Below are 27,743 nucleotides of genomic sequence, written 5' to 3' on the forward strand. Positions count from 1 at the left end.
CTTAAATTTTATTTTAATAATTCCTAAAACGCTGCCTGAATGAAACCACGACTCAGATCCGTTTCATTACAAATTTATTCTGCGCTCAATCCACACATTAAAATCTGTCACAATAATCCCTCTGATTCTAGAATATTCTTGACGTTTATTTAACTTCCAGCTTAATTTGGAGCATCTATGGAGGTTCCCAACCTGCGGCACGGGGCCCCTGTGAGGCCCAGACACTGGATCCACAGCTGGAGGGTCTGGTTCTGATCCGAAACCAGCAGGCAGAATCAACAGATTTAACACAATCAGAAAAATCAAGAGCAAAATAAAACCCCAGAGAAGGAAGTTTAAAGTGATTCAGCATCAAAAGGTTTTAGTGCAAACAGAAGAAGAAGAAAACTTCACACAGGCTGCGGGTAAACATCAGAAAATCATCTGCTAGACTTCAGACATTCACCAGAACCTCCTGGTTCCTAAAGGTCCAGAGCACAAAGGAACCTGAAAGTTTCCCAGAAAACGTCACTTTATTCCCTTTGAACGGCAGTGGGACTGCCTCTGCTGCCCCCTGGTGGCTTGGCAGTAAAATCCTGATCAGATTCTATTTTCCCTTTCATTCAGTGATTCATGAAAAGTTTTAAGAGGTCAAATATTCACTTTAAATCCCATAATATCAACATATATAATGAAAACAGACTGGTTAGATTCAGACTCTTCTTGTTGAGCCAATCATCTGAGGCCGGGGGCGGGGCTTCACGGCACACCTGGAGCTTGATACCTGAGAGCTGAATCAGCTTATTACAGACTTTTAAAAGGTCCTGCATCCGTTGGTTCTGTTGGAGTTACCAGAACCCTGGTGATGGGTTTCATAAGGAAATGCTGAGTCACTGGTTGCCATGGTGATTCCCTTGTAGCACCAGAACGGTTCTGACCCGGGAACTATCTGGAGAACAAACTGTGACTCTGGGAAGTAAAAGTGCTGGTTTGTTCAGGTAAAGTCCAACTTCCTGGTCCAAAGACCCGTCGTCATGGTTCTGGGGAACGTGAGAAACGGGTCGGATAGCAGCACATGCTACAGTCTCTGTTGCCATGGAGATGCCCTCTCCACCGGCAGGGGTCAGCAGCAGGTCCGTTACACCTGGATTGTGGGAACGGTTCCCAAAAGGCACTTTGAAGGAAGAATTAACCAGAAACATTAAAAAGCTCAGAGTTCTGACCCGGTCGGGTCCAATCATGATTCAGATTAAGGCAAAGCGGAGAGTCTGAGCAGCTGCAGGATTCCTGCTCCGTTTGTTCTGGGTTTCTGGTCCAGGACCTGAAACGGGTCGGGTCCGATTTCACAGTGTCACACTAGTACCAAACGCTTCAATCACAGCAGAAGAAAAGAGGAAAAAGTCATCAAGTCTCCTCAATAGGTTCTGGTTCTGGTTTCAGCTTTGAAGGCAGTCGGTTCTGAAGAGGAAGCCAGGGCTGGTTCTGGAGAACCGCGGCTCAGGACCGAAAGACGTGCACGGCCCGGATCACATACTGCCGGCAGATGGGACACTCGCTCATCCGCTTGCCGCACTTGGTGCAGGTGACCATGTGACCGCACTCCAGCAGGACGCAGTCGATGGGCGAGTCCATGCAGATCTTACACAGGTTCTCCTCCTGGCCCGGCGCCGGCCCGCCGCCGCCACCTGCAGGAGGACCGGACAGCGTCAGACACGGAACCGTGCAGCGGCCCCACCGGACCCGCAGAACCACACTCACCTGCGGCGTTCACAGAGTTAGCAGCTGAAACAGAAAAACAGTGACATCATCAGAGAAGCAGCCAATGGGATGCAGCGATCCAAAAAACATTAGCTGACAGACGGTTAGCATAAATGAGCGCATCACTGCAGATCACCAATCAAACACTTCCTGCTCAGTTTGGAACAGAACCAGACCTGATACTGGTCTGACTGGATCAGAACCATTAGAACCCAAATGTTCTGATGGGTTCCTGTAAACACGGTCAAACTTGTTGGGTTATCCTCACCCAGCAGGTTCTGCTGGTCCTGGTACAACCGGGTCACGCGCTCCATCAGCTCCCACTTCTCACAGCAGCCTTTGTAATCCACAAAGTTTCGGGCCAGAATCTCCTTCAGCTGCCGGACGCTCAGGTCCTCGATGTCGTCCACGCTCTTCAGGTCCGACAGCGAGGCCCGGCGCCCCGACACAGGTGCCTCCTCCGGGTCCCAGGCCTGGAAGACACGGGTCGCTCAGCCGAACCGGGTCGAACCGGGTCGCTCAGCCGAACCGGGTCGAACCGGGTCGCTCAGCCGAACCGGGTCGCTCAGCTGAACCGGGTCGGACGTCCAGATCTTCTACAGAACTTACCGGGTCATCCTCCTCCAGCTCCGTCTCAGAGGCCGGAGTCTCTGAGTCTGGGGGCGGAGCTTCAGGTTCCGGAGTGGGCGGGGCCGGACTCGATGTGTCAGAGGACGAATCAGAGACAGAGATGCGAGGCGTTGGGTCTGGAGGGTCAGAGGTCACGGTAGGAGGCTGGACGGTTGGGGTGTCGGGGGCGGAGCTGCCAGAAGGCGACGACTGCTGACTCAGCACCAGCTCCACCAGCTCCTCCTGGGGACAGGAAGCACTGGTTTAACTGGAGGGAACCAACACATCCACAACACCTGCCACCGCTCTCTGATTGGCTGCTGCTGAAGCCAGGGCAACACGTCACCTTCTCTCTGCACAGGTGGGTGGAGACCTCATGCAGGTGCAGGTAGTCCCTCAGCTCCTTCACCTTCAGCTTCATCAGCTCCGCCCGCTCCAGCAGGTTGCCATAGAAACGCTGACAGGTGTGGCAGAGACGGGGTCGCAGCCCCTGCTGGGCGGAGCAGCCGCTGCAGTAGTTCTTCTTACAGTCAACACACACATGCTGCGGGACGGGTGGAGACAGGTGGGGACATAAGTGGACAGCAGGAAATAGTTTAACATGAAAACCCAGTAAAATCCGAACTGTCAAACCGAGGCTAATCCACCAGAGGGCGCCATTTCACCTGAAACATTTCACAGATTGACTTCAACTCAACGTCAGTTTCAGGTTACACCTTCTGTGCTCCACCTCTTTAGACAGGAACAACAAACTGAGCTTCCTGCATTTCTAACTTGAATCTGTCTGTTTAACCAAACTCATCAGATCGGCTCCTGAATCGAGAGTCCATGAGGTTCAGGAGATTTACCCTCCAGACTGAAACTGACGGGAAGTTACCTTCCTGGCAGGTGTGTCGAAGGAGCCGCCGCAGGCCTTACAGGTGTGCTCATGTGGAGGCGGAGACGGCTGGGAGTTGAAGGCCGAGTTGGTGTAGGACTGTTGTCTCCTGTCAGTTCGGCCTGACGGGTCCACATCCGTGGAGTCCATGCAGAGCCAGTTACAGCAGCAGGCAAACATCCTGACCACGACAAGCAGAACCATTAGCCCGACCCGAGAGGTCACTTACATTCTTCTACACCAGAAATGTGTCATCAGCTGCATAGAAACCAGGTGGGAACAATCCCATCGCAGAGTTCCCCTCACAGTATTATCAGCCTGGCAGGCCACCAGGCTTAACTCACAAATTATGATGCCTGCTTGCACACATCCAAATTCTAGGAGCAACATTTCTTCACAAAAAAAAAATAAAAATTTTAATCAAAAAACGTTTCTTGTTTTTTGCAGTTCGGAAACTATCAATCCTACAGAGAAACTTGAAGGAGAGGGACTATAAGACTGGACTTTGGACGAGATTCTGCTTTAATATTTACTTCCAGGACTCATTTATGACAGATAAAATATTTTATTTCAACTACGACTTTTATTATAGCTGAAAGACCTTTATCTCTTCCATTAAGCACGCTGATATCTCTTATGTAAATTTATTTATATAACCTAATGGCAGGAGTCCATATTACATAGTTGAACAAGAAATTTCACTTCTATTTATTGGTTATAAAATTCTTCAGACTTTTTTTTTTATTAATAGTGATTTTGTGAAACCCAATAAAAAAGATTCTTGAAGTGGCATTTATGGGAATTAACATACAGGCTGAAACTGCAGCAGTCATTAAAAATAAAAGCAGATCCTTTTTACCACAAACTGGGTTTGTTTACAGATGACGTCACGCCAAACCACTGAGAGAAAACTTTTCCTTTCATTTTTTTAAACAGAAACCGAATATTTGACATGATCTTTCAAAAACTAATACTCCTAATCACGTGAAAATGTCCTTGGATAAATTCGGCTTGATATTTTAATGAACATGATCATTATTTAGCAATTAATATGTAGCACTTGAAACCATCTAAAGCTGATGAAGGAAACTTAATTTAATACAAAAAAAATATTGTTTTACCTTTATTTCAAGTTTTCTTTTAGCCGAATTATAAAATAATCGCATATTATCAGTCCTAAGTCGGTATGTGCCTTTTACGTGAGCAAGTTTTTTACCGAAAGAACAAAAATAATTAAAGGAGGATTTTCTTAATGGAGTCCGGCTGGCGAGTCTGGAAATTACCCCAGGCTGCTAGCAGGCTAACCGGGCTAACGAAGGGCTAATTAAACAAGTTTCTAAACACTGAAGAAGAAGAAAACCGACTCAAAACAATAAAGAAGACTAACTTAGTTCAGAAACGGAGCGGTTTTACAGTAACCTGGTTAACAGTTTAACCCAAATTAATGACAAAAAAATGAAATTTAAACCGAAATGTTTACCTGTTGGAGACAGGAGAGCCACTGCTAACAGTCAGCCTGGGCTAACTTAGCGACAGTTAATGTTGTCAAGCAGAACTAACCAGCAGTCTGAGCCTTAGGAGGGGGACTGGTTAACAAGACTAGTTAGCATGACGAGGTTTGAACATGGAGGAGATCAAACGATAAAGTCAAAGTGAAGGCAACGAGATAAGAGGAGAACCAGGAAGCGTTTCTTACCACACACACACACACACACACACAAACACGCACACACACACACACACACAAACACACACACACACACACACACACACACACACACACACACACACAGGCAGTGAATGTGTTGAAGCAGAGGAACATCAGGGTTGCACTGATGGACAATATTACAGTTGGGAACTAAAACTTTACTAGTTTCCAGTTTTTCATCCTAACACTGTGAAGTACAAAAAAATAAAACTCCAATCTGATCCAATCAAGCTTCAGTCATACAGTCGTTAAAATTATGAAGTTGGACCAAAGTACAGCACATAAAAATGTGGGAAAATAAAATGCATAAAACAGAAAAGGCAGTCAATAAAAGCTCAAATAAAATGACACAAAATTTAGAAAAAAACTAATATAAAACCATGCCATGTGGTGTCAGAGGTCAGGGCAAAGCCCATTTTAAGAGGCCAGTTCATCATGGTGACCAGTTACTTGTAAAAATGTAGCATTTTATTCTATTGTAAAAGTAGGAGGCAGGTTTTTGGTTATAAATACAAATTGAAATACATTTTAACAGTGATTCATAAACTACAATTAAAATCTGCCCAAATTATTTACTTCCAAACAGAAATCAATTCTATTCATGAAATCAATGTAGAGTTGATTCACTACAAATATTGAGTCAATTTTCTGTTAGAGACACAGTCAAGTCAGTTATATACATTTCAATTTACCTAATTAAAGAATAATACTTGGATTGACCAACTTAGCTGCAATGCACAGATAATCTGACGAGCTGACAGGTTCCCCAACCTGAGAGACGACAGAGCAGCTTACAGGTTGGGCAGGAGATGAATTGTGAAGGACGTTTGTAGCTACAGGAATGGTGATGGTTATGAGTACTGGTGTAGCTACAAGACTGGTTCGGGTCACTGGAGTTGGGTTCTGCGTCTTGTTCAGAGAGTGAGGTTTCCTGAACCAAAATGGCCGCCGAGGCCTTCTGCAGCCATCTGGTCAGGGTTCATCCTAAACCAAAACTTGCCTTGAAACTCATTTCAAGATTTTATATAAAAATCTTGAAATGAGTTTAGACTACAACATTTATCTGGAAGGAGAAAGTTTAAGACACTAAGTACACTAACTTTTGCTTCAGAACTTAAACTGCAACATTTTGTGGAAAAACCTTGAAAAATCTGAGGTGTTGTAAAACTTTTGCCCAGTAAAGACTGAAGGTCGTGGAGAAGCCATCTTGGTTTGAGACATTTACAGGAAGCAGCACCAAAACTGGGCCGAATGTTTTCATTTTATTATAATCGGTGAGAACCGCTAACTAAAATGCTAGCTGCGCTAACACTGCTAATGCACTACATACAACGTTGATTCTCACCATCGCCCCCAGCAGGCCTGATCTGTTACTGCGGCTGTTTCTGAACGGTGATTCTTTTCATTTCATGGTTCCAGTTTTATACTTAGTTTGACCAACTCTAAACAAATAACTATTTTGAATTGATTCTATTTATTTCAATAAGGTTTTGATCAAAATGAGGAGAGGAAATGGAACTGCTGCTTAAACTACTTCAAAATAAAGGCAGATATGTGAAAACTTGACTGCAGTCAATAAACAAAACTTCCAGCTCAAATATCAAACTTTATTCAAAACTTATTCAACTAAAATTTAACTAAACAGCTAAATAAATTATATCTTTATTCCAGGAAATTTATTTAGAGGAAGCTGACTTCGCGGTGTGTCCATCGCTGATTTAAACGTTTCACTTGTATTCATAAAAAATAAAAATAGTTTGACCTTTAAGACCTTCACAAGGTCACAGTGGTCAAAGTTTTAGGGGCAGAGAACCCAAAAACTGTTAGTGGAAATACTTCAGGATAAAAAGCCAAAATACTCCTCAAAGTACTCTTTTCAAAAAGTAACTAGAGTAAATGGTACAGCTGGTATCCAGCCCGCCGGCCGGTTCTGCTGCTGGTCCAAACGGATCCGGCAGCAACCCGCCCTCCTCCGCCATGAAATCAAACTCACCCGGGTCGGTGTTGGATGATGATGACACAGTTTTATTGCAATAAACAGATTGGGTCAAGAAAGAACAAAAAGGTTGCAGATTAAGTAAAACGTCGTCCTTTCACCGTCCCACTAAAGAAAATCCGCTCTGTCAGACGGGAAGTGAACCCAGACCCGGTCCAGATCCACACAGACACCCAGACCCGGTGACCCGGTCCAACAAACCAAAAGAAGCACACGCTACAGTTGGAGCTACAAACCAAAGATCCAGCTTTATTGGACAGGAAGAGTTTGGACTTTACAACATTTATCTCGGTGGAAGTCTGCGTCTGATCCACACTGAAACAAACAAAACTTCTAATTTCTTCTTCTGGGTTGGCAACAAGGCGTGTTAGCGCCACCGTCTGGTCGGGGGAGTCTGTGGCGGCGGCTTTAAACGAGTCAGTGCTGCATTCAAAGACAGGTGGAAGCAGAGTCGGGGAGAGGAGGCGCAGCAGGAAAGAAGGGGAAAAAAGCAGATGAGAATTTAAACACAACATTTCAGAATCTCTTTCTTTCCTCCTTCATTCATGACCCGTTCAGCTAAATACCAGAACTTCACCAATCCGCTCTGCTACTCAGACACTTACAGTGGCACCTTGTGGTCAGGAAAAAGGAGCAAAAAACTCAAACTTTGAGAATAATCTCAAAATTTTTCAGAAGACAAAAATCTTTGTGTTTCAAGTTTTTCAAGATTATTCTCATACTCTGATTTTTTTTTCCTGTTTTTAAAAAATGTTGAACTCTAGGAGCTCAGAAGGTCATTCCTCAGTTTTTCTAGAAAATCTTTTGACTTTTGGAGATCAGAAATTTACTTGTGTTTCCCAGAAAACTTCTAATATTATTTTGGCAGAAAAGTTCTCCTTGTTTTTCTAGTTAAAATGCCGTCGTAGAAATCAGCATAGAAATGAAGGAGCCGGTTCTTCATTTAAAACAAACTACAGCAAATTTAGAATCAGAACCAACTCAGAACCAGAACCAGTGATTACAGCTGTTTGTAAGAACCTAACCATCCAGAAAGCAGCGTTAGCGCCACCCTGTGGGGAGAAAAGAGACTGGAAAGTTTTGAGGAAATTTGCCTCAAATGAAACTGATTAGAAAACCGTCCCGGCTGATCGGAGGGAATAAACTTCCCAGTTACATTTAACGAAGACGGAAAAGCAGGAACGTTCCGGTTTTCAGTGTGGATCAACGGACCAATCAGAGAAGAGCTCTTCCTCTGAGTGGATGACATCACCGCATGACACAACCAATGAGAGCGGGCTTCTTAGCAGGCCACGCCCCTCAGCGGTTGCCATGTGACCTGTGAGTCGGCATTCCAGGAAATCCTTAGGATAGTGAAGGCAACGTTTCTCTCCACCTGAGCAGGTGAAACCAGGGGCTCAACCTGAAGGGGCGGGGGCTGTAGCGTAAGCCCCGCCCCTTCAGGAAGAAAAACAGATCAATAAAAGTTGATCAGTCACCATTGAAACATAGAAAGGGGCGGGGCAAAGAGAATTGTCTATGCCCTGACCAATGGGGTCTGAGGGGCGGGGCGTGGCACAGGTTTGACCTGCTGGGGGCGGGGCTACGGGAGGATGCAGGTGTGACATCACAGTAAGCGGAGGTGAAACCCAGATTGAACATGCATTGGCGAGTTGCTCGCTGTGTGTGTGAGTTACTGATCAGAGTGTCAGTGTTTCCCATTTATTCCCACTAAGAATAAATATCCTGCTCCAACAGGAAGAAGAAGAGGAGGAAGAGGAGGTTCTCCTCGCCGTCCGTCCAGCCGTCTGTCTGTCTGAAGGAATGCTAACTGTGTCGCTTCTATCATTCCACGTTTTTAACCCAGAGTTCACTCATCCTTTGACTCCGCCCCCTGCCCCCCATCCCCTCCCCCCCCGGCCGTCAGTCTCTTATGGTTTCTCCTTTGAGATCACCTCTTCTCGTGGCTTAGCTCCGCCGAAGATGGCGGAGTTCGGGTTGGCGACCTGGTTGAGCGGTTCGGAGACGGTCCGGGGTTTCAGCTGGAGGCGGGGTCGCTGTGCACGCTCCTCTGCACACACACACACAGAGACACACACACAGAGACACACACACACACACACACACACAGGTTAACATCAGTGTTCAAACTCAGGCAAACTAAATGCAAAAGCTGGGATGGACTAGATGTAGCGTGGGGGATATGATGTGATCTGGGGTCAAAGTTCAGGAATTATTTGAGTTTTTGTTCCTATTTTAGACTCATATGGATCTGATTGATGTTTGAAAGGAGACGCTGAATAGCTGGTTGCTGTGGTGATTCCCAGCTTTCCTGTTATTGAAGGATTTTCAAATTCTATCATCTGATCAGAAAAGTTTACATTTGAGCAAATAATCATTTCCCTGTGTAAAGAGCCCAGTGAGCTGTAACAGCAGGTGGCGCCACCTTCAGACGGTTCCCTGAAGTCTGTGGTTCCGCCCCGCGGCGGCCCGTCTCTGAAGCGGCCCATTCCTCCGCCGCCTCCCCGCGGCCGCTCGCCGGGACGAGTGCTGCCGCCTCGACTCCGTCCCCCCATGTAGTCGTCGTCTCTGAAACCTGCGGGGACGAGCAGACGGTCAGTCGGCTTACCGCCACCAGGGGCGCCGTGAACATGAGGTGACAGAAAGGGATGATGGGAAGCAATATGGGGGGAGGGGCTTCCGCGAGCTTCACTGCCACCTGCTGGACAAGTAGAGCATCTCTGACGCTGCTTGGATCAGATTTCAGTTAAAAAGTCGCTCGTAAGTCAAACTGCCCTGCTGCCGTCTAACTGGCAGCAGCCCAGCTAGCAGCCGTCTGATTGGCCAGCATCATCTGACCCCACCTCCTCCTTGCTGGTCGTAGAAGTCATCTCGCGAGTCCCGTCCTCCGCCTCCTCCTCGGGAGCCTCCTCGAGAACCTCCTCGTCCTGCAGAGGACACGGGAGTTTAACACCGACAGGAGAGAAGAAGAAGAGGGGAGGAGCTTAGGGGGAGAGAGGATGAGTCGGCATCTCCTTCTAGAAGCAGCTAGTGAGGAGGCGGAGCTTGTTAGTGTCCCATCAGCCAATCAGAGGAGGCGTTAGAAGCAGTAGCAGTGAAGCTCAGAAACAGAAGCTGTTATTGGTCAGAGGAAAGGAGGCGAGAGGAAGGATGGAGGAAGAGGAGCTGCACAACCGAAAAACCTGAAAACATTTTACCTAAGTAAATAAACTTTATCTCATAACTTTATTTATTAGTAGTAATTATTAATTATTGTCTGTTATTCTCCTTTCTGTTTCCCTCAGTTCAGACCCGATCCGGTTCTGATCCGGTTATTCCTGTGGGTCAAAGGTTCTCCAGGCTCCCCTGTTGCTGCTGCACGCTGCCGGCCAGCTGGCTGAAACACTAATTCAGCTGTTTGAAGCATTCCTGTCATTGTGCGCCACCTACAGCACGAACCCTGTTACTACAATCAGTTGCTTTTTATTATTAACTCCCTGTCTATAGAGCTAAATACTAGATTAAAATTTAGTCTCTAGCTTTAATAAACAGCATGGTTGGAGTCAGGCTCGTCGCAATAATCAATAAATCAATTGATCACGTTATAAATTAAAAGAAACTGTATGATTTATTGTTCTTCTCTTTCTTCAAACTTCAGCAAACAAATCAGAAGAAGAAGGAGAATGAAATCCCGGCTCATGAATCAAAGCTGGGCCGGGCCCGGTTCATTACCAGAACCGGGCCCGGCCCAGCATGAGGCATGGACGCCGTGTGGACGAAACGCCCCGCACAGCTGGAATCAGCAGAAACAGGTTAACCAGGTTAACCCGCCTGGAAGGTCTTTCATTAGCTAAACCCGGAGCTAACATCTCTCTGCACTCGTTCTACATAACCACGTCTGTTTTTGTTCTGCCTGGGGGCTCGTCCGGGATCTTTAAACACATTTTTCTCCTGCAGTTGGGTTCTCCTGGCGCCACCTGCTGGTGTTTCGGTGCTCATACCTCTAGCGTCGTCTTTCCTGAAGCCGAAGCCACTCCCTCCTCGTTCTTGCCTTCGTCCCTCTGCGATGTCCACCCTCAGTGACCTGTCGCCTAGCAACTGAAGAGGTCAAAGGGTCGGGTTAGCCTCACAGGACGGCACCACCTGTTAGAACTCCTGATCATCCCCCTGCAGTCTGTTTTTACTGAATAATTACAGTAAAAAAGCAGAAACTTACAGCGCCGTCATACGTCAAAGCTTCTTTTAAGGATTCCAAATCATCAAACTCAACATAACAAAAACCTGAAGAGACAAAAACAAACTCAGTCAGGAGTCTCCCTGAGTTCAGAGCTGTTAGGCATAATAATAATTATTATTATAATAATAATAATGAAAATAATGTTGAACTGTTTTAAAAATCAAATGCTCAAAACATTCCAGTTAAATATTATTAATTATAGTTTCCAAGAATAAACTGTAAATGTAATGAATGTGTTCAGAAATATACATTTATTTCAGTATTTTATTGGAATATATTTTTAACATAATTAAGATCACTTCATAATTATGTGTTATTAGAAGATTAATACCTGACCACCAACTATAAAGTCTCAAAAACTCAGGCATTAAAAAAGCTAAAATAAATAAACAATGCTCAGCGTAGGGAAGTAAAGCCTGGCGGCCCGCCAGGCTGATGATACACTGGGTGAATGTATTGTTTTACATATTTATTTTATTCATAGAAAACTATTTATTAGTTTTTATAATTAAAATAGTATTTTCTTAAAATATGTTTGAAAATATTTCTTTTTATTTTATTTATTGAAAATATTCTAGGTGCTTACAAACTGAGTCATACTATGTATTATGAAGTAATTAATTTAAAGTTAAAATTCTGCTGGATGGATGTTCAGTTTTATTCTGTGATGCTTTAAAACCTGAGATTCATGTTCTGATCAAAACCTGATGAACTTGATGGAAGTTCCAGTTTTGGTGCAATAAAAATAAACTTTCCTACATTGCTAATCACTAAACCATTAAAGTGAAGAGTCCATGTTCCCTAAACGCTCCGGCTGGATCAAAACAATAACATCCGCTCACCTTTGAACTTGTCTGTCTCTTTGTCTCTGACCAATCGCACGCTGCGGATGTTCAGCTCTTTGAAGATGACGTCAATGTCGCCCTGCACCGTGTTGAAAGGCAGGTTTCCCACGTACGCTGTGAACGGGGGCTCTGTGGGCAGCTCCTTCTGCTTCCGGGGGCCTCCGGGTCCGCCGCCGCCGCGCGGCCTGAGGGGACGCAACACAAAATCTGGCTCAACATCCGGAGAACGTTTTCCTGACGCTCCTGAACAAGCTGACAATTTTCTGCTCTGACAGAAAACCTGCAGAGCTGAAATTCTGCAAACCGAACCACTTCAGGACCAAATCCGGTTTCATTCTTACACAGGAAAATTCAATGACTCAGGAGAAAATTTAGATTTTTATCTCATCAGAATAATAATCACGTTGATGTTTCCTCTCATTCATCAGGCGTTTTGCTGCAGGAAAACAGAATAAACTGTCCATCAAGCTGCTGCAACGCACAAAACATGGTGAAAAACTATTTTAATAAATTTATTTAAAAATACATAAAGGAATAAAACACATTTCATAAAAAAATTAATACATAAAAATTAATGAAAAATCCCAAAATATAAAAGTGAATAAAAAGTTATAGGCATAAAACATTATTATAAAAATTTAGGAATGTATTTTAAGAAGTGCTTTTCAAATTCAACTGTGAAATAATACAAATATTAACATCTATAATTATGTAAATGAAATGAAATTGTCCATTTATTTTTCATTGCCAAATAAAACATGGAGCAGCTTTTTTATCAAGACACTAAAAATAAATTCAGTAAAATCTGGACACAGATTTTAAAAACGCACATTTGGGGAGATAAACAGTCGAATATTTACAGATATTAAAACCTTTTGTCACCATGAAAACCAACCAGAATTTTGCTTTTCTGCTTCAGTTAAACATCCCATAATCCTTTGCTGCATCAGCATCACGTGACCAAACAAATACCACAATCCCTCCACCATCCAGGAACACACAGCACCAGGATGGAGACAAACTTCACCTGTTAACCAGTTTCAAATATCGGGCCGATGCCCAGCAGATTCTATTGTATACATCATAATTATAATGTGCATGAATAAATATTAAAATAACCATCTGCTGTTGATCTGCAGTCAGTTTCTGCTCCGTTTCACTTGTGGACTGTAATGTAAGTGTTCAGTCCTTTGGTTACGAAGTAAAAAACATTTATTAATTATAAAGTTCTGACACAAAACTCCGAGCTTCCAGTCACTCTGGAATCATTTCCACTGGTTTCTGCATGAAACCAGTTAAAGCCAAAGATGGCCGACCCAAAGGTTCCCTCCAGAATGCTTTAAGGCAGCTGGTATGATGCGTAGCCATGGCTACAAGGTATTTTTACAACAGAGCAGCAGATTGGCATCTGAAAAGCTGAAACAATATGAAGAGATGAAAAGGAACAGAAGGAGGAAGATCAAACTGTCTCCTTCATTCATCGTATCACCTACTCCAGCGTCACTCCGCCTGATTCTAAGCTTTTGGCCAGGAAGAGATTTAAAGAGGAGCGGCAAAACCAAATGAGTAGTCTTCAGTCAGAGACACATTCATGTTGAAAGCCAAACTGACTGCTACTGGAGATCCCATCATCCACGTCCAGTCAAAGAGCTGCAGAATTTAAAATATGATCCGAGGTCCTGAGGTTACTTCACTCCTGAAAACTCTTCTTGCATCACAAACCCCTCTAACCAATCACCACAGATGCATCTGGTATTGATCTGTGATCAACTGTCCAGTGACCAGGTCACAACATTTCCAGCTGAGTTTTCCATAACCAGCAGATTTTAGGATTTATATGTTTATTATGCTGTAGGTGAATGAGAATATTTTCTGGTATTTTTCTGTAAATATTACATATTTAAATAGTGATACACTAATTCTATTCTTTATTCCAGCAAACTGAAATAAAAAAAATAAGAACAAACTTCTGCTGATGTAAAAGAGCCACTAATAGGAAACAATAAAGCAAAATTCACCTATTTATATTTAAAAGCATCATTTTTATGTTTATCTTTAATTAAAACGTCCATTTGAGGATTCTAAATGTAACGGAATCAGATATTGAATGAATAATCTGAGGGATGGGAACCTCCAGCCTTTCAATGAAAGATGCAGACATGCTAAGAAAACCAGCTGGTTTCCACATGAAACCACTGGAACGGTCAGGAACCAGCAGCCTCCCCGACCAGAACCGCCCGGCCCCGGTATCTGATCGCAGCGATCGATCCTCGGCTCACTGTGGGACCTGCGGATGCCTCTGCGGACACATGATGCAGCCATGCGGCCAGCCTGCAGCAGCAACCCGGCTCCACCTCAGCCTCCACCTCAGCCTCCACCTGCCGCGCCTCTGCTGCCGCACGGCACCGGAACCCGACCACCGTTACCAACACCGATCAAAACCATGCTGTTCTGGTCGGTGACAGATGCGCCACATCACTGCATTTTTGAAGCGGTTAGCTCCAGGATCCCCGGTGTTTCCCGGCCGCCCTCACCGGCCTCCCCACACCCCAGCGCGGCCTGCTCACAGAGCGCACAGGCTCAAAGAGCTCCGAGCCGATAGTTATCGGAACCGGTCCAGTCAGCGCGTGCGGTTGGGGTCCGGAGCCGGGATTCGGAAAAGGCCGGACCGGTCCGACTGTACGTTAGGGTTTCGGAACTGGGACTCACCCTCTGCCGCCACCGAAGCTGCCGTAGGCCCGATCATCGTAGTCCGCCATTACTGCTGCTGTGTCGGAGAGGAAGGTCCTCACGTCACAGCCGAGCGGGTTCAGCTGCCCGTTCAGCGCCTGATCGGAAACAGCAAACTAAACTAAACTAAACTAAACTAAACTAAACTAAACTAAACTAAACTAAACTAAACTAAACTAAATTATATTACATTAAACTAAATTAAATTAAATTGAACTAAACTAAACTAAATTTAATTAAATTATATTAAACTAAATTAAATTACATCAAACTAAACTAAATTATATTAAACTAAATTAAATTGAACTAAACTAAACTAAATTATATTAAACTAAACTAAATTAAATTATATTACATTAAACTAAATTAAATTGAACTAAACTAAACTAAATTATATTAAACTAAACTAAATTAAATTAAACTAAATTAACTTAAATTAAACTAAACTAGTGTGTGTCCTTGCAATTCAGAAAGTGACGCTGAACTATTGTGGATTGAATTAAACAAATGAAATTACATGAAATAATAAAATCAAATAATGAATTAATACTTACTAAAGTACACACATACACACAGTTGTTGTCTGTTGTTGTACATCCTTACCACAGGTGGATCCAGTAAATCTTGACTTTTATGTGTAAGTTATTATGAACCTATCGGACATAATGTGATCACATAAACTGAAATGTCCTGAATGAAACAAGCTTTATTTGTAGATTCAATTATAAATGGGTTGAAATATTTCATAGAGCATAAGAGCCCAAGTATGACTTCTACAATTTGTTGATCAATACAAAAGAGAAATATGCTTTGTCCCCTTTTGCATTTTGACAGAACTAACATAAACCAAACCGTTTATTGATTTATATACAGGTAGAAAATATATTTTTATCAACAAATTGGAAATGTTCTTAGTTATAATTTAATCCATATTTTATATAGATAAGAATTCAGGGAGCTACAACCATTTCTGTGACAGAATCCAGAAATGGATTATCCAAACACTTTCATTGACTCTAGTTTGTATTTATAGGTCGATAACCAAAAACTGCAAACTGAGAAGAAATTATGAGTAAAACAATGTCAATATCACTAGTTTAATGCAATAACAGAAGCATCTCCAAAATATTATAAAATATCACAAACATTTTCTTAATTATTCAACAAAAGGCAGTTTGAACAGGCATTCGTTCTCTCTCACAGCAGAGACTTGGATCATTTTCATTTTCAGTGATTCTTCTTCCAGCCTCTCTGTTTGAGGAAGTTCCTGAGAAGCTTCCAGTCTGAGGAGAGTCACTCAGAAATCTCACAGGTCTTTGATTCCGGTTTCAGACCATAAGGGCAGGAAGATGCATCTTCTCCACTGGCACACTGTTCTATGACAAGTTGGAAAGCTGGATTATTTTAATCCGCTAAACATCCACTGTGCAGGTTGCAAAACCTCCACATGAACCAGCCTTCAGCTCTGACGCAGTCGGGCGTCAGGTCAGCAGCCGCTTGGTGGGTTTGAGTTTTTTTGAGACCTTCTTCAGATTTGATGGCCGGATGTCATTCCATTGTATCAGGCCTCTGGATCCACGAGGATGCATGTCACCTGACAAAATGTCATTTGGAATAGAGGTTTTCCCCAAAGCCTGGAGGAACAACAAACGTGTCCAAACACATTCCTGCCAAACACGCAGTCTAACTGAAAGGAAATAAAGCTGAAACAATAAATGCTGGACCTTATTCTCAGCCAGTGCCTGTTTAGCCATGTAGTGTTCCCTCTTCATCTTCAGCTCCACGTCTTCAGGGATGTCAGGAACTATCAAGTCGATCAGTCGGTGGATGAAAAAGACCACATGCTGAGGTACGAAGATGGTGAAACACACATCATCAAATCCAGACATGCAACATTCAACATCTTGGGTAGAGGGTGACATCTCATGGATGTCCATGAAATGTATAGACTGTGAGAAACACTGACCTCAAAGATGATGACAAAGCTAAGTCGTATAACGAGGAGTTCATAGAACTCCGGCAGGTATTCACCTTTGTCGTCCCTTATACCTCGATACCTGCAGAGGACGATAAAAACCAACATCAAGATTGATACCTGCAACCATTGGGAGGAAAACCGTGTTGGATGGATGAGCTAAATACCAAGGACCTTTGTTTTTCTCTTAACATGAACCTCGTGCCATTACCTGCAAGAGATGTTGTGGTGCTGCTGGATGTAGGTCTGTGGGGCTGTTGCCAGGGTGAAGTTAACGTAGCCTCTCAGGGTGCTATCTCTGGTGAAACGGTAGTACAGCCGAGGCACAAAGGACGAGGTGAAGGCAATGAGAAAAGCCTGGAAACAGATTTCGGGAAAGTTTGTTTCCATCAGGAAAACTGCTCCTGATCAGGCCTACAGACTCACGTTGCTGATGACAGCGACATGTGTGATGAACTGCAGGATGTGAAACCAGATGCCGATGTCCTGAGCTCGCTCCACCACCGGGCGGCGGTATTCCTTTACAAACTTCTGAGCGTCCAGACGGATTTCCACCCAGTTGTTCATGAGAGCAAAGAGAGGAGCGAGAGGACACGCCGCCACAAAGATGGTGATGAAACCAAACTGAAGCACTGAGAAGAGCAGCACTAGATTTTCAGAAACAAGCCGCAGTCATGGAAGCTTCTCTTATTTTGGAGCAAACAGAGGCTTTGGTTACCCATCTCCAGATATTCACCGAAGAGTCCCTCACAGACCAGCAGGTCGTAGTCTGTCTCCCAAGGAGAAACGTCCACCTTGTGCTGAGTCCCCTCCCAGGCCTTGTTCGTCAGGAGAGGATGCATCTTGTTTTTCTGCCACCACGCTTTGACCTTCCTGCCAAAACAAGAAGCCTTGCAGTCCAATCTGAAAGCTGTTGTCAGACTTGAGAAACTCTTTTGGGACTTGATTAACCTGAAGCCTCTGTAAAGTTATCAAATCAGTACTCTTCAAATGTCTCCACTATTGGAGTAAGTAGAGCTTAAAAAATGTCCAAATTGTCTTGAGAAAGGTGATATTAGTTCATATCTTTACTTGTATTGTGGTTTATCAAACCCAGAGGACCTTGAAGCTTCACAAGCTGATTGTGATAAGCTACTGTATTGCAGCCACAGTTTGCTATGTGGCCCTCGTGCCTCTTTTCCAATGAGTGGTATTGCATGGCTATTTTGTCTGTTTCTATGTTAAAATTGGCCCAGTCAAAGGACACATATTGCACCATTCCTGGGCCCCTGCAGTTGAAGGTCCAGAGGATGATGGTACAGTTTGGGTGACACAAACAAAGTCTGCAAAGCAAAAATGTCACTGCGTGCATCAAGAGAAGTATTAATGTGTCACATTTGTCATAACACTCGTCTGATACCTAGTGAGGCATTTGGGCTTGAGCCGCCTGCCAGAGGAAGGTCAAAGATATCTTCAATACCTCAATTTGTTCTTTGTCTGGAATTTTGGCACCACAATTTCTCACTCCACAAAAGCTTTAGCCTCACTTCTCACTTTCAAGCTGTTTTAGGTACCACAGGTTTAGCTCTGTGGTACTGCTAAATAAACTAAATCTGGATTTATATTTTTTGAGATCTACAAAGACTTGCTTCTTAAATTCCTCTGTCAACTGATGTCAGCAGAGAACGTCTGACATCATGGACGGCGAGTTGTTTGTGTGGCTGTGTGTCATTTACGGGGTGACGAACTCCTCGATGTTGTTGATCATCTGTTTTCCCACCATGATGACCAGCAGCTCCTGGGCCAGGTCAATCAGACACCCGCCGACGCCACACTGGAACACACAACCCGGAGACCCGGAGACAAGAACGTCAGCTTCTTCATCACACCGCATTGACCCGTCAGCATTCATGAACAAAGACAAACTCACTTCTTCATTACGAAGTCCAAACAGAGTGTTGTACATTCCAGGGTAACCAACGAACCTGAAGAGACACCAACAAACGAGCACAAGCTAAGTCTTTGGAGAAAATCAAACAACTTCATGATTAGAAGCAGAAGCACTTAAATACTTGATAAAAATGTTCCTTGAAGAAGCTTAGAGGCCTGTCGCCATTTGCTGGAGCAGCTCTCACCTGCCTTTGAAGAAGGCGATGTAGACGGGAGTTGAGTAGAAGTTCACAAACTGGAATATGAAAACTTTGAGGATGAACATGTCTTCATATTTGGTTTGAGTGCGATGCATTTCTGAGTGGTAACAAACACACAGGCATGAAGATGATGAAGACTGGAAGGTTTCCATCACTTCAACACCAGATTCCTGCTCACTTTGAAAAATGTGTTTTATCAGCTACTTTCATCATTAAATCCTGTTCTGCAGAAAGGAATGACTACGATATTCACAGCGTTTTTACTTTGGCTCTCTAGGATATCGATTGCAAAGTGATTATAATTGGTTTGGCTCTTTTTCTGTTGTTGCTGCTCTTTAAACTGTCAGTAGATCAAGGGTGCAATAAAACCCATGTGTCAAACTGTCCATCCAGGAACGGAGACTCACCCCAGCGTGTGAGGATGTCGGCCAGCATGGTGTAAACCTTGGACAGCATGAGGATAACCAGCAGGTTCAACACGGATCCTGAAAGGCTGGCGATTGTCAAAGCCTGAGCAGAAAGCAGGTAACGCTCATTCAGAGTCCTGGACCGGATCAGAACTCAAGGTGTCCCTCTGGGCAGCGTACTCGGGAATCTACACTTTCTCTACAGATTGAGAAAACATCTGATGGCAGCTTTTGGACTCACAGAAATGCCGAAGATACTGATAGTTTTAGTTGACTTGTAGATGACGGTGCTGATGATGGTACGGTACAAAATAATGGCAATGAGGAACATCAGGACCACTGCAACCTGCAAAAGGAAAGTCAGGTTATTCTCACCTTTAATTGGTACTATGGTGCATTATGTTACTGTAAAACGCTTTCAACTTTACATCCTAGCTTAAATATTTACATGCTCACTGCTCAGATTGTAGGTTTTTCACATTTCCCATTAACCACTCGAATTTCAAGATGGCCGTTGTTTTTGAGCTTTTTAAAACAATTATTTTCATAAAATTGTTATCCATTTTCATCACTTGGATTAAATTTATGTCACATCAATAGCCGTCCAAGTTATGTGACGTTAAGGAGCAACACTTAGGAAAATTAGACTAAACTGAAACGGGAAGGAGATGAAGGTACGAGACGCAGACTGAGAAACAATCGACTTTGTTTTGCTGTTCTAATGAAGACAACATATTCTGATTAGGATTATGCTAAAGATCAGGAGAGTTACCATGATAATGATGACCATGCATCCAGTCAAAATTCTGTTGAAGCGTTTATTCTCAGGAAAGTAAGGCTCCTCAGCTCCAGTGATCGGGTTCCTCGTGGTCATCGGCGCCATGGCTGAGAACTCTGGACGTGGACGCTCCTGTTCGGGGAAGGAAAGGACTTACAGAACCGCCTGCAAAGTGGAACCGTCTTAGAGCAAGGCATCACAGCATCTAACCTCAATGTCCTCCAAGTCAGTGCAGTCCCAGCGGTGGGAGAGAGTTGAACAAGTTCTCTTCCAGTACTCCAGGAAGGTGACGGCCCACAGAGACATGAAGAAGCTGAGGAACACTGTCCCCCAGTTGTCAAACAGGAGACCCGCCTGCAGACACCAAGGACACGCTGAGGCAGAGCGTCAACACAAAGCTGCGTTAGAAACATCTAAAGTTGCCGTCCTGAGAATCACTGTGATGCTGCAACAACGTCACTAAAGAAAGAGACAAACTTGGCCTCCAGTTCAATGCAATTCAGTTCAGGTCATTTATTTATGTAGCTCCTCTTCACAACTCATGTCATCCCAATGTGCTTGGCAAGAAAAGGTCCATTTAATCCAAGAAAGAATTTCAGTTGATCCTAATTATCAACAGTTCATTAAGTTTATTATTCAATGTCGTTAAAAAGGTTTTTTATCGAAGGAAACTCAACACTGAGAGCCGATCAACTGAATAGCAGCAGACAACCGGTCATTAAAACGCTGTTAAATAAAAACTTGGTTCTGACAATAACTGACCCATTTAGACCAGCGTGAACCGATTGAGGCTGGTTCACAGAAAGCAAGATGCCTCACAGGTACCTGATAGGTGAAGCAGATGCTGGAGTAGTTCCAGGTGGAGCAGACGTTACAGAGAGGACACATGATGAAAGTGTCTTTGCTCTCGCACAACTCCTTCCTGCAGGAACGAAAACATCTTCTGAGAAAACTGCCCGGCTTCGGTTTGTGTGGAGAATCGTTTTCACCACAGCAATTGGGATTCTTACAAAAACATAAAGACTAGAAGTGGAATGTGTTCTTACGCTGGGATGTCGGAGGACACAAGCACAAAACCCAACAGGAAAACCAGAGTCCCAATCAGAGACGCAGGCAGCAGCCAGGCAGTGTAGAAACCTGCAGACACCAACTGACTTAACACTGAGCAGGTTACAGTCATGAACTCTGGGTTAAATCTGCCTTCTGAGGAGAAAACTGACTGCTGCTTTGTTTTCCACTTAAAGTTAATGATTACTGAAAGCCACGCTTTTTACGTCCCTGAGGAACTCCTCATCCTACAGACAGCTGCTAAAATACACTGAGAATCTCTAAGAAAAATCAAAGATCTGTTCATTTAGACCGGATCACAGCAAGGAAACAGGGACAGACAATCTGGACTGCATCATTTTAAACAAGACATGAATTACCAATCCATGCAAAGTAGAGAGCTATCTTTTCCCCAAAATACTCCCTTATGTGGTCCAGAGGTTGGTAGCGCCTCCAGCAGGACCACTTGGACCAGTACGCATTCAGGATCTGCCTCTGTCCTAAAGACTGGAGGGGCACCGGGTCGACCGGCATCCTGTAGTCCCCCTGCAAACAGAGCTGACGTTGTAAACGTTGTTCCTCTAAGATGTTTTAAACGTGTAGGAAAGTCAGGTCCAGACCTCATGCAGTGGGTACGCTGCTGTGAAGATTCCCTCACTGATCAGCCGGTCGATGCCCACCTCGCCCCGGTTCACACAACCGTACGGGATTCTGGCCAGGATCTCATACAGCTGCAGACACAGAGAAACGTTGAGACTTTTCCTCAAATCAAACTGTTACAAACTGAAACAGAAACATCAGGGACACCAGGACATGCCCTGAGGAACTTCTCAATATTTAATGTTTTATGAGAAAAACAGCTTATTTCCATTTATTAAACAAAACACAACTAATTGAAATTGAAAATATTGTTTAATTTCCTGGAAAAAAATAATAAATTTTGGGATATGTTTCCTGATTTGAACATGTTTTTCTTTTACACCATTGCTGCTGATTTAGATGCAGAGTTTTTGTCTCATCCGTCTTGTTTTCATATTAAATCATTCAGTTTCCAGCAGCCTCTCACCCCAGCGAGGTCAGAGGTGACAGGCGGGGTCACCCTGCACAGGTCACCGCTCTGCCACACTATTGAAAATTCTGATTACTTTTGAAATAACATATATCATTAGTTTTAAACAACATCAATTGTCAATGAAAATTCTAAATTTTTAGGAGTTTTAGGACATTTGAGAGGAGAAATGCTTCTTGTATCCTTCAGGTCTTAATTATTGAAAAATAACATGCAAATATTTAGGCAATTTTTCTAAATGATAACAATATTCCAACTTTAAGAATATATCTAAATGTTAAATGCAAAAACAAAAAATCAAATAAAAAAAATTATAATCTAAGATCTCTGTTTTTAGCTTCTTCTGACAAGTACTGCCGCCTGCAGGTCATATGAAGTATTGCACCCTTTAATAATCACTTCATACTATAAAATTAGTTTCTTGAAAACAAAGCAACTTTATAAAAATCCAGGCAGAAAAAACCCATCAGATTTTATGTGCAGCAGCAACAGTTTGCCTATTTTCAGCTCTCTGCTCTGGATTCAAGCTCCCATTTGGGGTTGATGGTTAAATTTCTGAAACTGGTTTCCTGCAGCATTTCCAGCTCTGTTTGTCTCTGGGAGGCTGCAGAAGGAGGCGTTGCTCTCTGCAGCGTCCGTCCGTTGACAGATACATCCTGGATCTGAGGAGGGGTGAGGAGCAGCCTGGGACCCGGTGATGGGACTGGAACCAGTTCACAGTTCACTGGAGCTCTGCTGGAAGTCTGAGTGGGACCTGAACTGACAACTATTGCTGCAGCTGGAACTGTTTTTATCTGAAAAAATTATCTTTTAAAAATGTCTAGATTGTAGGATTTCATATTTTTCTCGGGTTTTTGGCTGAAAATTCACCAAACTTTGTCCAAAAAAAAATTGAATTATAGAAAAAAGTGGTTGTGCCAAGAGGCTCGCAAAGCGCCATGGGAAGGGAGGATGAACTGTACATTGCTGAAATCTGAAACTTGGTACATAAGTAGACGCCCCCCAACTCCAGAAAATAAAGTCTCTTGGGGATATGCCTAAAATATACAAGACGGCGGCCATTTTGGGTCACAAGGCAATTTTTGGCCATTTTTCTTGCTTACTCAACTTGAACTTTAACTAACTCCTCCTAGCAATTTTGAGCTATCAACTTAACTTTTGGTCAGTGTGTACCTAAAAGGATAGGGGGTAAAAAGTTATCAAAATCTCAACTTTTTCAGTATGTTTAGGGGGAGAAGAACAAATAGCGCCTGAACTCACCACTTGGTGTCTCTGGGTGGTCTTAAAGAAGGTCTCTCTGTTGTCACTTCCCAGGAACCTGCAGACACAGGACAGGTGATGCTGCAGCAGAAAATAATCTGGTCCCAGACTGGGGACAGGGACACTGCTGACCTCTCCAGCTTGTTGGCCCTGAACTGACAGGTGTAGTAGTCAGGAGGTTGGTTGGGGACATTCTGGCTGAGGGGGTTGGGGAGGGACAGCTTGGACAGGAATTGTTCAGACCAGTTTGTGATTGGAATGGTGAACACCTGCAGGAGGACGGAGGACACTGTGAGAGGACGTCCACTAGAGGCATGACAGCTGCATGGGAGGGTTTTACCTCGAGGGGCGCTCTGAGATTGATCTCCTCGGCGTAGTAACAGAGGAGATTCCAGGGGGCGCTGAGGAGGATGAAGTGGATCCTCCTCTTGATCTGGGAGACCACCCTCTGTGGACAATAAGACAGAACTATCAGAGTGATACTGATCCCACCAAGGGACACACAGGGACAAGTGAATGTTTGGCACAGCAAGAAACAGAACACCGCCACGGTGGTGAGGCGTCATGATGTGGGACGCCTTCCATCCCCTCATTCCAGCCAATCAGAGGCAGCCGTTTCACTCACGTCGCTCTGTTTGGGTTTGACTTCACGCTCAGGTGTGTTTGTTTTGCTCACCCGCTCCTGCAGCAGGCCTACTTGTCTCAGTCTGCTCAGAAACTGTTCCCTCCACTTCCTCTGGATGGCGACATCACCTGTGTCATCATGAATACCCCGAAGCTCCTCCCACACCAGGACAAAGTCTGACCAATCAGAAAACAACATTGAAAAGTTTACTAATGCAGATGGAAAAGGATATTACTAATTCCTTCTTTATGGACAAATTAATGTTTTACTAACAACATAAATCTGTAGCATTTAAACAGAAAGCTGATTTACAATATTTTAATCATTAATACTGAAATTAATCTGTTTTTTTCCAGTAAAAAGTTGTTAAATGATACATAACATAAATTCAGTAAAATCCATCTCACCAATTCGAGTCTTTCCATCGCTGAACACGTTCCTGTCCTGAGTCGCTGCTTTCTGGAAACCAAGAATATTCTGTAAATCACATTTTCTATTACATGACCATCACAGACAATACACTGACATCAAGTAAGTCTGAGGCAGCAGTGTAGTAGAAGTATGAAATACTGCCACCTGGAGCTGAGAGTTAGCAGTGACTTAAACCCACAAGTTTTGACAATTTTTGCAAAAACATTACAATGAATTCAAAATCATGCAATAGCACAAAAAAAAAAAAATCTGTTGATTTTGCATACATTTTCCATAATCACAGGATGGCAAAAAAACTGGAGGGACGGCTAAATGTAACAACCACCTGATAATCTGGTTCAACTGGGAAAAATACTCTATCATCTGCTCCATCTCCAGCTGCTGTGGCTCTGAGTCAAACCAACCTGTTCCCCTCCTGGCCTGTGGGGGCGCTGCACCAACAACCACTGAAGGAAACGACACAAAAACCTCTGAAGGCACTGAGAGTAACTTCCTGTTTCACCAGACGGAAACAAGATGGAGGCGTCAGATTTTAGCGAAAATGGCTTGTGGTCCTTTGGTAACGAGCACAAGCTATTTCTCCCGCTAGCACCAAGCTAGCATGTTTGTTTTGGTTGTATTTACCCAGAATGCCCTGCACTGTAAGCCACTTCCTACTTTTGGAGCGGTTTTTGGTCCACTTGGCATTCGAACTGAACCAGAGTTCACTTCAGAGGGACCCAGGTTGAAGTTTGTCGGCAGACCAGAGTTTGTTATTTTGGTATGTTTCAGAGTTTGATAACACATTCACACCTCCCCAACCAAAGAAGACTTTCTAGGCAAATCAACTAGAGTTGGATTTAGGCAGGAAACAGTCAACTTCAAATCTTGGTACAGTGGTCTGCCCCCTTCAAGGCTTTATTTTAGGTACTTATATCTCAGACTTTCTTGATATTCCAAGCTTTGACTAAATCATAAAACTAAAACCTATGGAGTTTTTAGTCAGCAACAGGTTCATCACTGTGGGTCTAACTGGCAGTCAACACCTGAGAGAAGGTACGATTCAGGGCGACTGAATCGCCATCCCTGCTCCAACACACCTGAACCGAAAGGCTGAATCACCTCCTTGACGAGTGAGCAAGTTTCCCAGAGGCCTGGTCATTAACCATTCATCTGATTCAAGTGTGTTGGACCATGAATGCTTCTACAAGTTGCAAAACATCTCTGCTGTGGTGTTATGGTCAAAATTAAAACCATTGTGCAGTCAGAGGTGACACCTTTGTTGTTGCAGGAGGATATACCCATTCCGAAGACACTGATCTGACTGATGGGCTGGTACCGGGCCGGCGGCGCCCGACGAGAGCGGCCGGCGGCGCCGCCCATGAGGTTTGTAGGAGGAGGGATAGTCTATTCTCATGTCACGTCAACTTTGTGGTTGACGGCCATCTTGGTAGGCACCAGCAGTTATGACAGTTGCTATGGAGTTGCTATGACAACAACAAAGAAGCCACAATGTTTGAAGCAGCTTTAGCATCGTCCGTTTCTAACTCATAAACAATTATTAGTCCACAACAACGTCTGAGTTCTGAACCCTCCTCTGTGTCATATTTACACTTCAGACTTTTAGGAACTATGCATAAAGTTTTATTGTATTCTACTTGCTGAAAAATTATACAAAAATCCAAAATCCCTCCAGGGTATGTAAACTTATGAGCACATTTGTAAGTGTTTTACTAGTTGACTTCCTGCTGGAAGCTGAACATGATTTAAACCTTTCCGTGTTTGAAGGGAAACGTTCCGGTTTCCATCCAGCTGAAGAGCTTCAGTGGAAAATTCATTTCTACTGGGTTATGAATGAACTTCCAGCGTCAGCAGAACTTTTAGCATCTCGGTAGGATAATCAATAAGCACTGATCAGGACTCAGGGGCCGAACTACGGCAAGCCGGACGTTCTGCAAAGCTTTTCAGGTTTAGTGAGAAGAAATCCTTCTGAGCGGAGCTGCCTGGTGAGGCAGCCTGGAGAAAACTGCCTCACCGGGCAGGAACTCAAACAGAACCAGGAGGAACCAGAACCAGAAGGAACCAGAACTCCTGATGTCTGTGGTGGATCAAAGCGGATACCTGGGTGGTACTGTCGCGGCGGAGTGTAGAGGTCGTTTCCATGACAATGGGGGTGCTGCTGGTCGATATCTTCTCCGAGCTGCTCATCATCCTCGCCCACTTTCTCCTCCTCCTGTGGAAACAAACGCGATAAATCACCTGGCGGCCCGTTTCTGTCTGCAGCCGCTCCGAGCCGCTGCTCAGGTTCTCACCTGCGTTAATGAGTTAACCTGTTAGTGATCTTACCCGTGTTAGTGATCTTACCCGTGTTAGTGATCTTACCCGTGTTAGTGATCTTACCCGTGTTAGTGATCTTACCTGTGTTAGTGATCTTACCTGTGTTAGTGATCTCTCGCAGCTCTTTCCCAGTCAAACAGCTGGAGTCGTTTTCCAGTCTGTTTCTTGTTCAGCAGAAACACGCGGAGGTTTTTATTCAAAAACGGCTCAGTTTTAAATTCAGAAACCGCCTCAATGTTCCGTTGCTGTTTAGATTTGATTTTAAATGAAGCCACTAATTAACGCATGTCGTATAATCTGATCCTGTGTGGATCAGACAAAATCCAGCAAATTCAAATGATTGTGTTTAATTAATGATAAAAAGAACAGCTTGAATAAACAATCAAAAATTAATTAAATCTCAACTTGTATCACTGCTTGAAAAGTATACAGTAATTAAGATAAATTGTTAATCAATGTAAAAAAAATGTTTTATATACAAACAAAAAAGAGAAAAATTTGTAAAAAAAAAAAAAAAAAAAAATTTTTATAAATCCTGGCAGTTTTTGTGTTTTACATGTTAAAGTGATGAGAAATATTTCGTTCTAAATGAGCCGGTCACATTAAGCAGGCGACAAATGCTGCCACCTGCTGGCAGCTCAGCAGAACAGCAGCTCACCGCTGAAAATGAATCATGTTTCTGCTGCTCAAAGCCTTCAGGTCAGAGGTCACAGGCTTTAGTCTTCAATCTGCTGCAGCTACTTTACCAGTTCAGGACTCGAAAGATTTTCCATGTTTCCATTTCCTCTGAACTCTCGATTTTTCTGACTTTTCATCTCCCTGGTGATGATCTTCCATGTGTGATTTTTGCCTGGACTGTCTGATAAATATCATTAAAGTTTCTGATAGGCCCTCCCCTTTCAGGTGGGCTCAGTAAATCTCAACCTTTATGTTCAAATTATTATGAACTAATCAGACAAATTGTGAATAACATGAACTGAAACGTCC

General features: G+C 43.6%; 3 protein-coding genes across 5 annotated transcripts; all 3 read right to left on the reverse strand.

The window, feature by feature from the left end:
• Positions 1 to 57: 57 nt before the first annotated feature.
• rffl (ring finger and FYVE-like domain containing E3 ubiquitin protein ligase) lies at positions 58 to 4,957 on the reverse strand. Its single transcript, XM_055028989.1, has 7 exons — positions 4,704 to 4,957; positions 3,224 to 3,404; positions 2,693 to 2,890; positions 2,347 to 2,589; positions 2,006 to 2,210; positions 1,738 to 1,761; positions 58 to 1,664 (listed from the first exon to the last, which is right to left on the reverse strand). Exons 2-7 carry the CDS (start codon positions 3,401 to 3,403, stop codon positions 1,477 to 1,479), a joined length of 1,038 nt encoding a protein of 345 aa, XP_054884964.1. The 5' UTR covers position 3,404; positions 4,704 to 4,957; the 3' UTR covers positions 58 to 1,476.
• Positions 4,958 to 7,156: 2,199 nt separating this feature from the next.
• On the reverse strand, positions 7,157 to 14,796 carry eif4h (eukaryotic translation initiation factor 4h). Of its 3 annotated transcripts, XM_055028934.1 has the most exons (8): positions 14,698 to 14,796; positions 11,986 to 12,173; positions 11,123 to 11,187; positions 10,908 to 11,004; positions 9,771 to 9,854; positions 9,353 to 9,502; positions 8,862 to 8,977; positions 7,157 to 7,350 (listed from the first exon to the last, which is right to left on the reverse strand). In XM_055028934.1, exons 1-8 carry the CDS (start codon positions 14,745 to 14,747, stop codon positions 7,345 to 7,347), a joined length of 756 nt encoding a protein of 251 aa, XP_054884909.1. In that variant the 5' UTR covers positions 14,748 to 14,796; the 3' UTR covers positions 7,157 to 7,344. The 3 variants fall into 3 exon arrangements, with proteins under 3 accessions (XP_054884909.1, XP_054884910.1, XP_054884908.1); XM_055028935.1 differs by lacking the exon at positions 9,771 to 9,854; XM_055028933.1 differs by lacking the exon at positions 7,157 to 7,350 and having other exon boundaries at positions 8,838 to 8,977.
• A 1,005-nt stretch (positions 14,797 to 15,801) lies between these two features.
• On the reverse strand, positions 15,802 to 26,954 carry ano7 (anoctamin 7). The gene is made up of 24 exons (XM_055028773.1): positions 26,856 to 26,954; positions 26,541 to 26,652; positions 24,416 to 24,467; positions 24,060 to 24,184; positions 23,724 to 23,831; positions 23,516 to 23,652; positions 23,384 to 23,441; positions 21,675 to 21,785; positions 21,435 to 21,600; positions 21,054 to 21,144; positions 20,833 to 20,929; positions 20,218 to 20,361; positions 20,002 to 20,139; positions 19,471 to 19,575; positions 19,230 to 19,332; positions 18,808 to 18,919; positions 18,603 to 18,657; positions 18,409 to 18,506; positions 17,412 to 17,566; positions 17,120 to 17,325; positions 16,905 to 17,050; positions 16,685 to 16,775; positions 16,443 to 16,562; positions 15,802 to 16,352 (listed from the first exon to the last, which is right to left on the reverse strand). The coding sequence occupies exons 2-24, from the start codon at positions 26,628 to 26,630 to the stop codon at positions 16,200 to 16,202; spliced, it is 2,661 nt and encodes an 886-aa protein (XP_054884748.1). The 5' UTR covers positions 26,631 to 26,652; positions 26,856 to 26,954; the 3' UTR covers positions 15,802 to 16,199.
• Between the last annotated feature and the right edge of the window lie 789 nt (positions 26,955 to 27,743).

This window comes from Poeciliopsis prolifica, unplaced genomic scaffold (genome assembly GCF_027474105.1).
Source record: "Poeciliopsis prolifica strain line A6 unplaced genomic scaffold, Auburn_PproV2 SCAFFOLD004, whole genome shotgun sequence".
In the NCBI taxonomy this organism is placed as follows: Eukaryota; Metazoa; Chordata; class Actinopteri; order Cyprinodontiformes; family Poeciliidae; genus Poeciliopsis; species Poeciliopsis prolifica.

Bases quoted from the DNA above. Each gene is read 5' to 3' on its own strand.
- rffl (XM_055028989.1), bottom strand. From the start codon at position 3,403: ATGTTTGCCTGCTGCTGTAACTGGCTCTGCATGGACTCCACGGATGTG. The intron at 2,891-3,223 runs GTAACTTCCCGT...CCCGTCCCGCAG, and splicing joins TCGACACACCTGCCAGGAAG to CATGTGTGTGTTGACTGTAA. The intron at 2,211-2,346 runs GTAAGTTCTGTA...CGTGTCTTCCAG, and splicing joins AGCTGGAGGAGGATGACCCG to GCCTGGGACCCGGAGGAGGC.
- eif4h (XM_055028933.1), bottom strand. From the start codon at position 14,747: ATGGCGGACTACGATGATCGGGCCTACGGCAGCTTCGGTGGCGGCAGA. The intron at 12,174-14,697 runs GTGAGTCCCAGT...GCGTCCCCTCAG, and splicing joins AGCTTCGGTGGCGGCAGAGG to GCCGCGCGGCGGCGGCGGAC. The intron at 11,188-11,985 runs GTGAGCGGATGT...TTGTCTCTTCAG, and splicing joins AGAGACAGACAAGTTCAAAG to GTTTTTGTTATGTTGAGTTT.
- ano7 (XM_055028773.1), bottom strand. From the start codon at position 26,630: ATGATGAGCAGCTCGGAGAAGATATCGACCAGCAGCACCCCCATTGTC. The intron at 23,653-23,723 runs GTAAAACCCTCC...GTCCTCCTGCAG, and splicing joins ATCTCAGAGCGCCCCTCGAG to GTGTTCACCATTCCAATCAC. The intron at 20,930-21,053 runs GTAAGAACACAT...TCGTTCCTGCAG, and splicing joins GTGTCCTCCGACATCCCAGC to GAAGGAGTTGTGCGAGAGCA.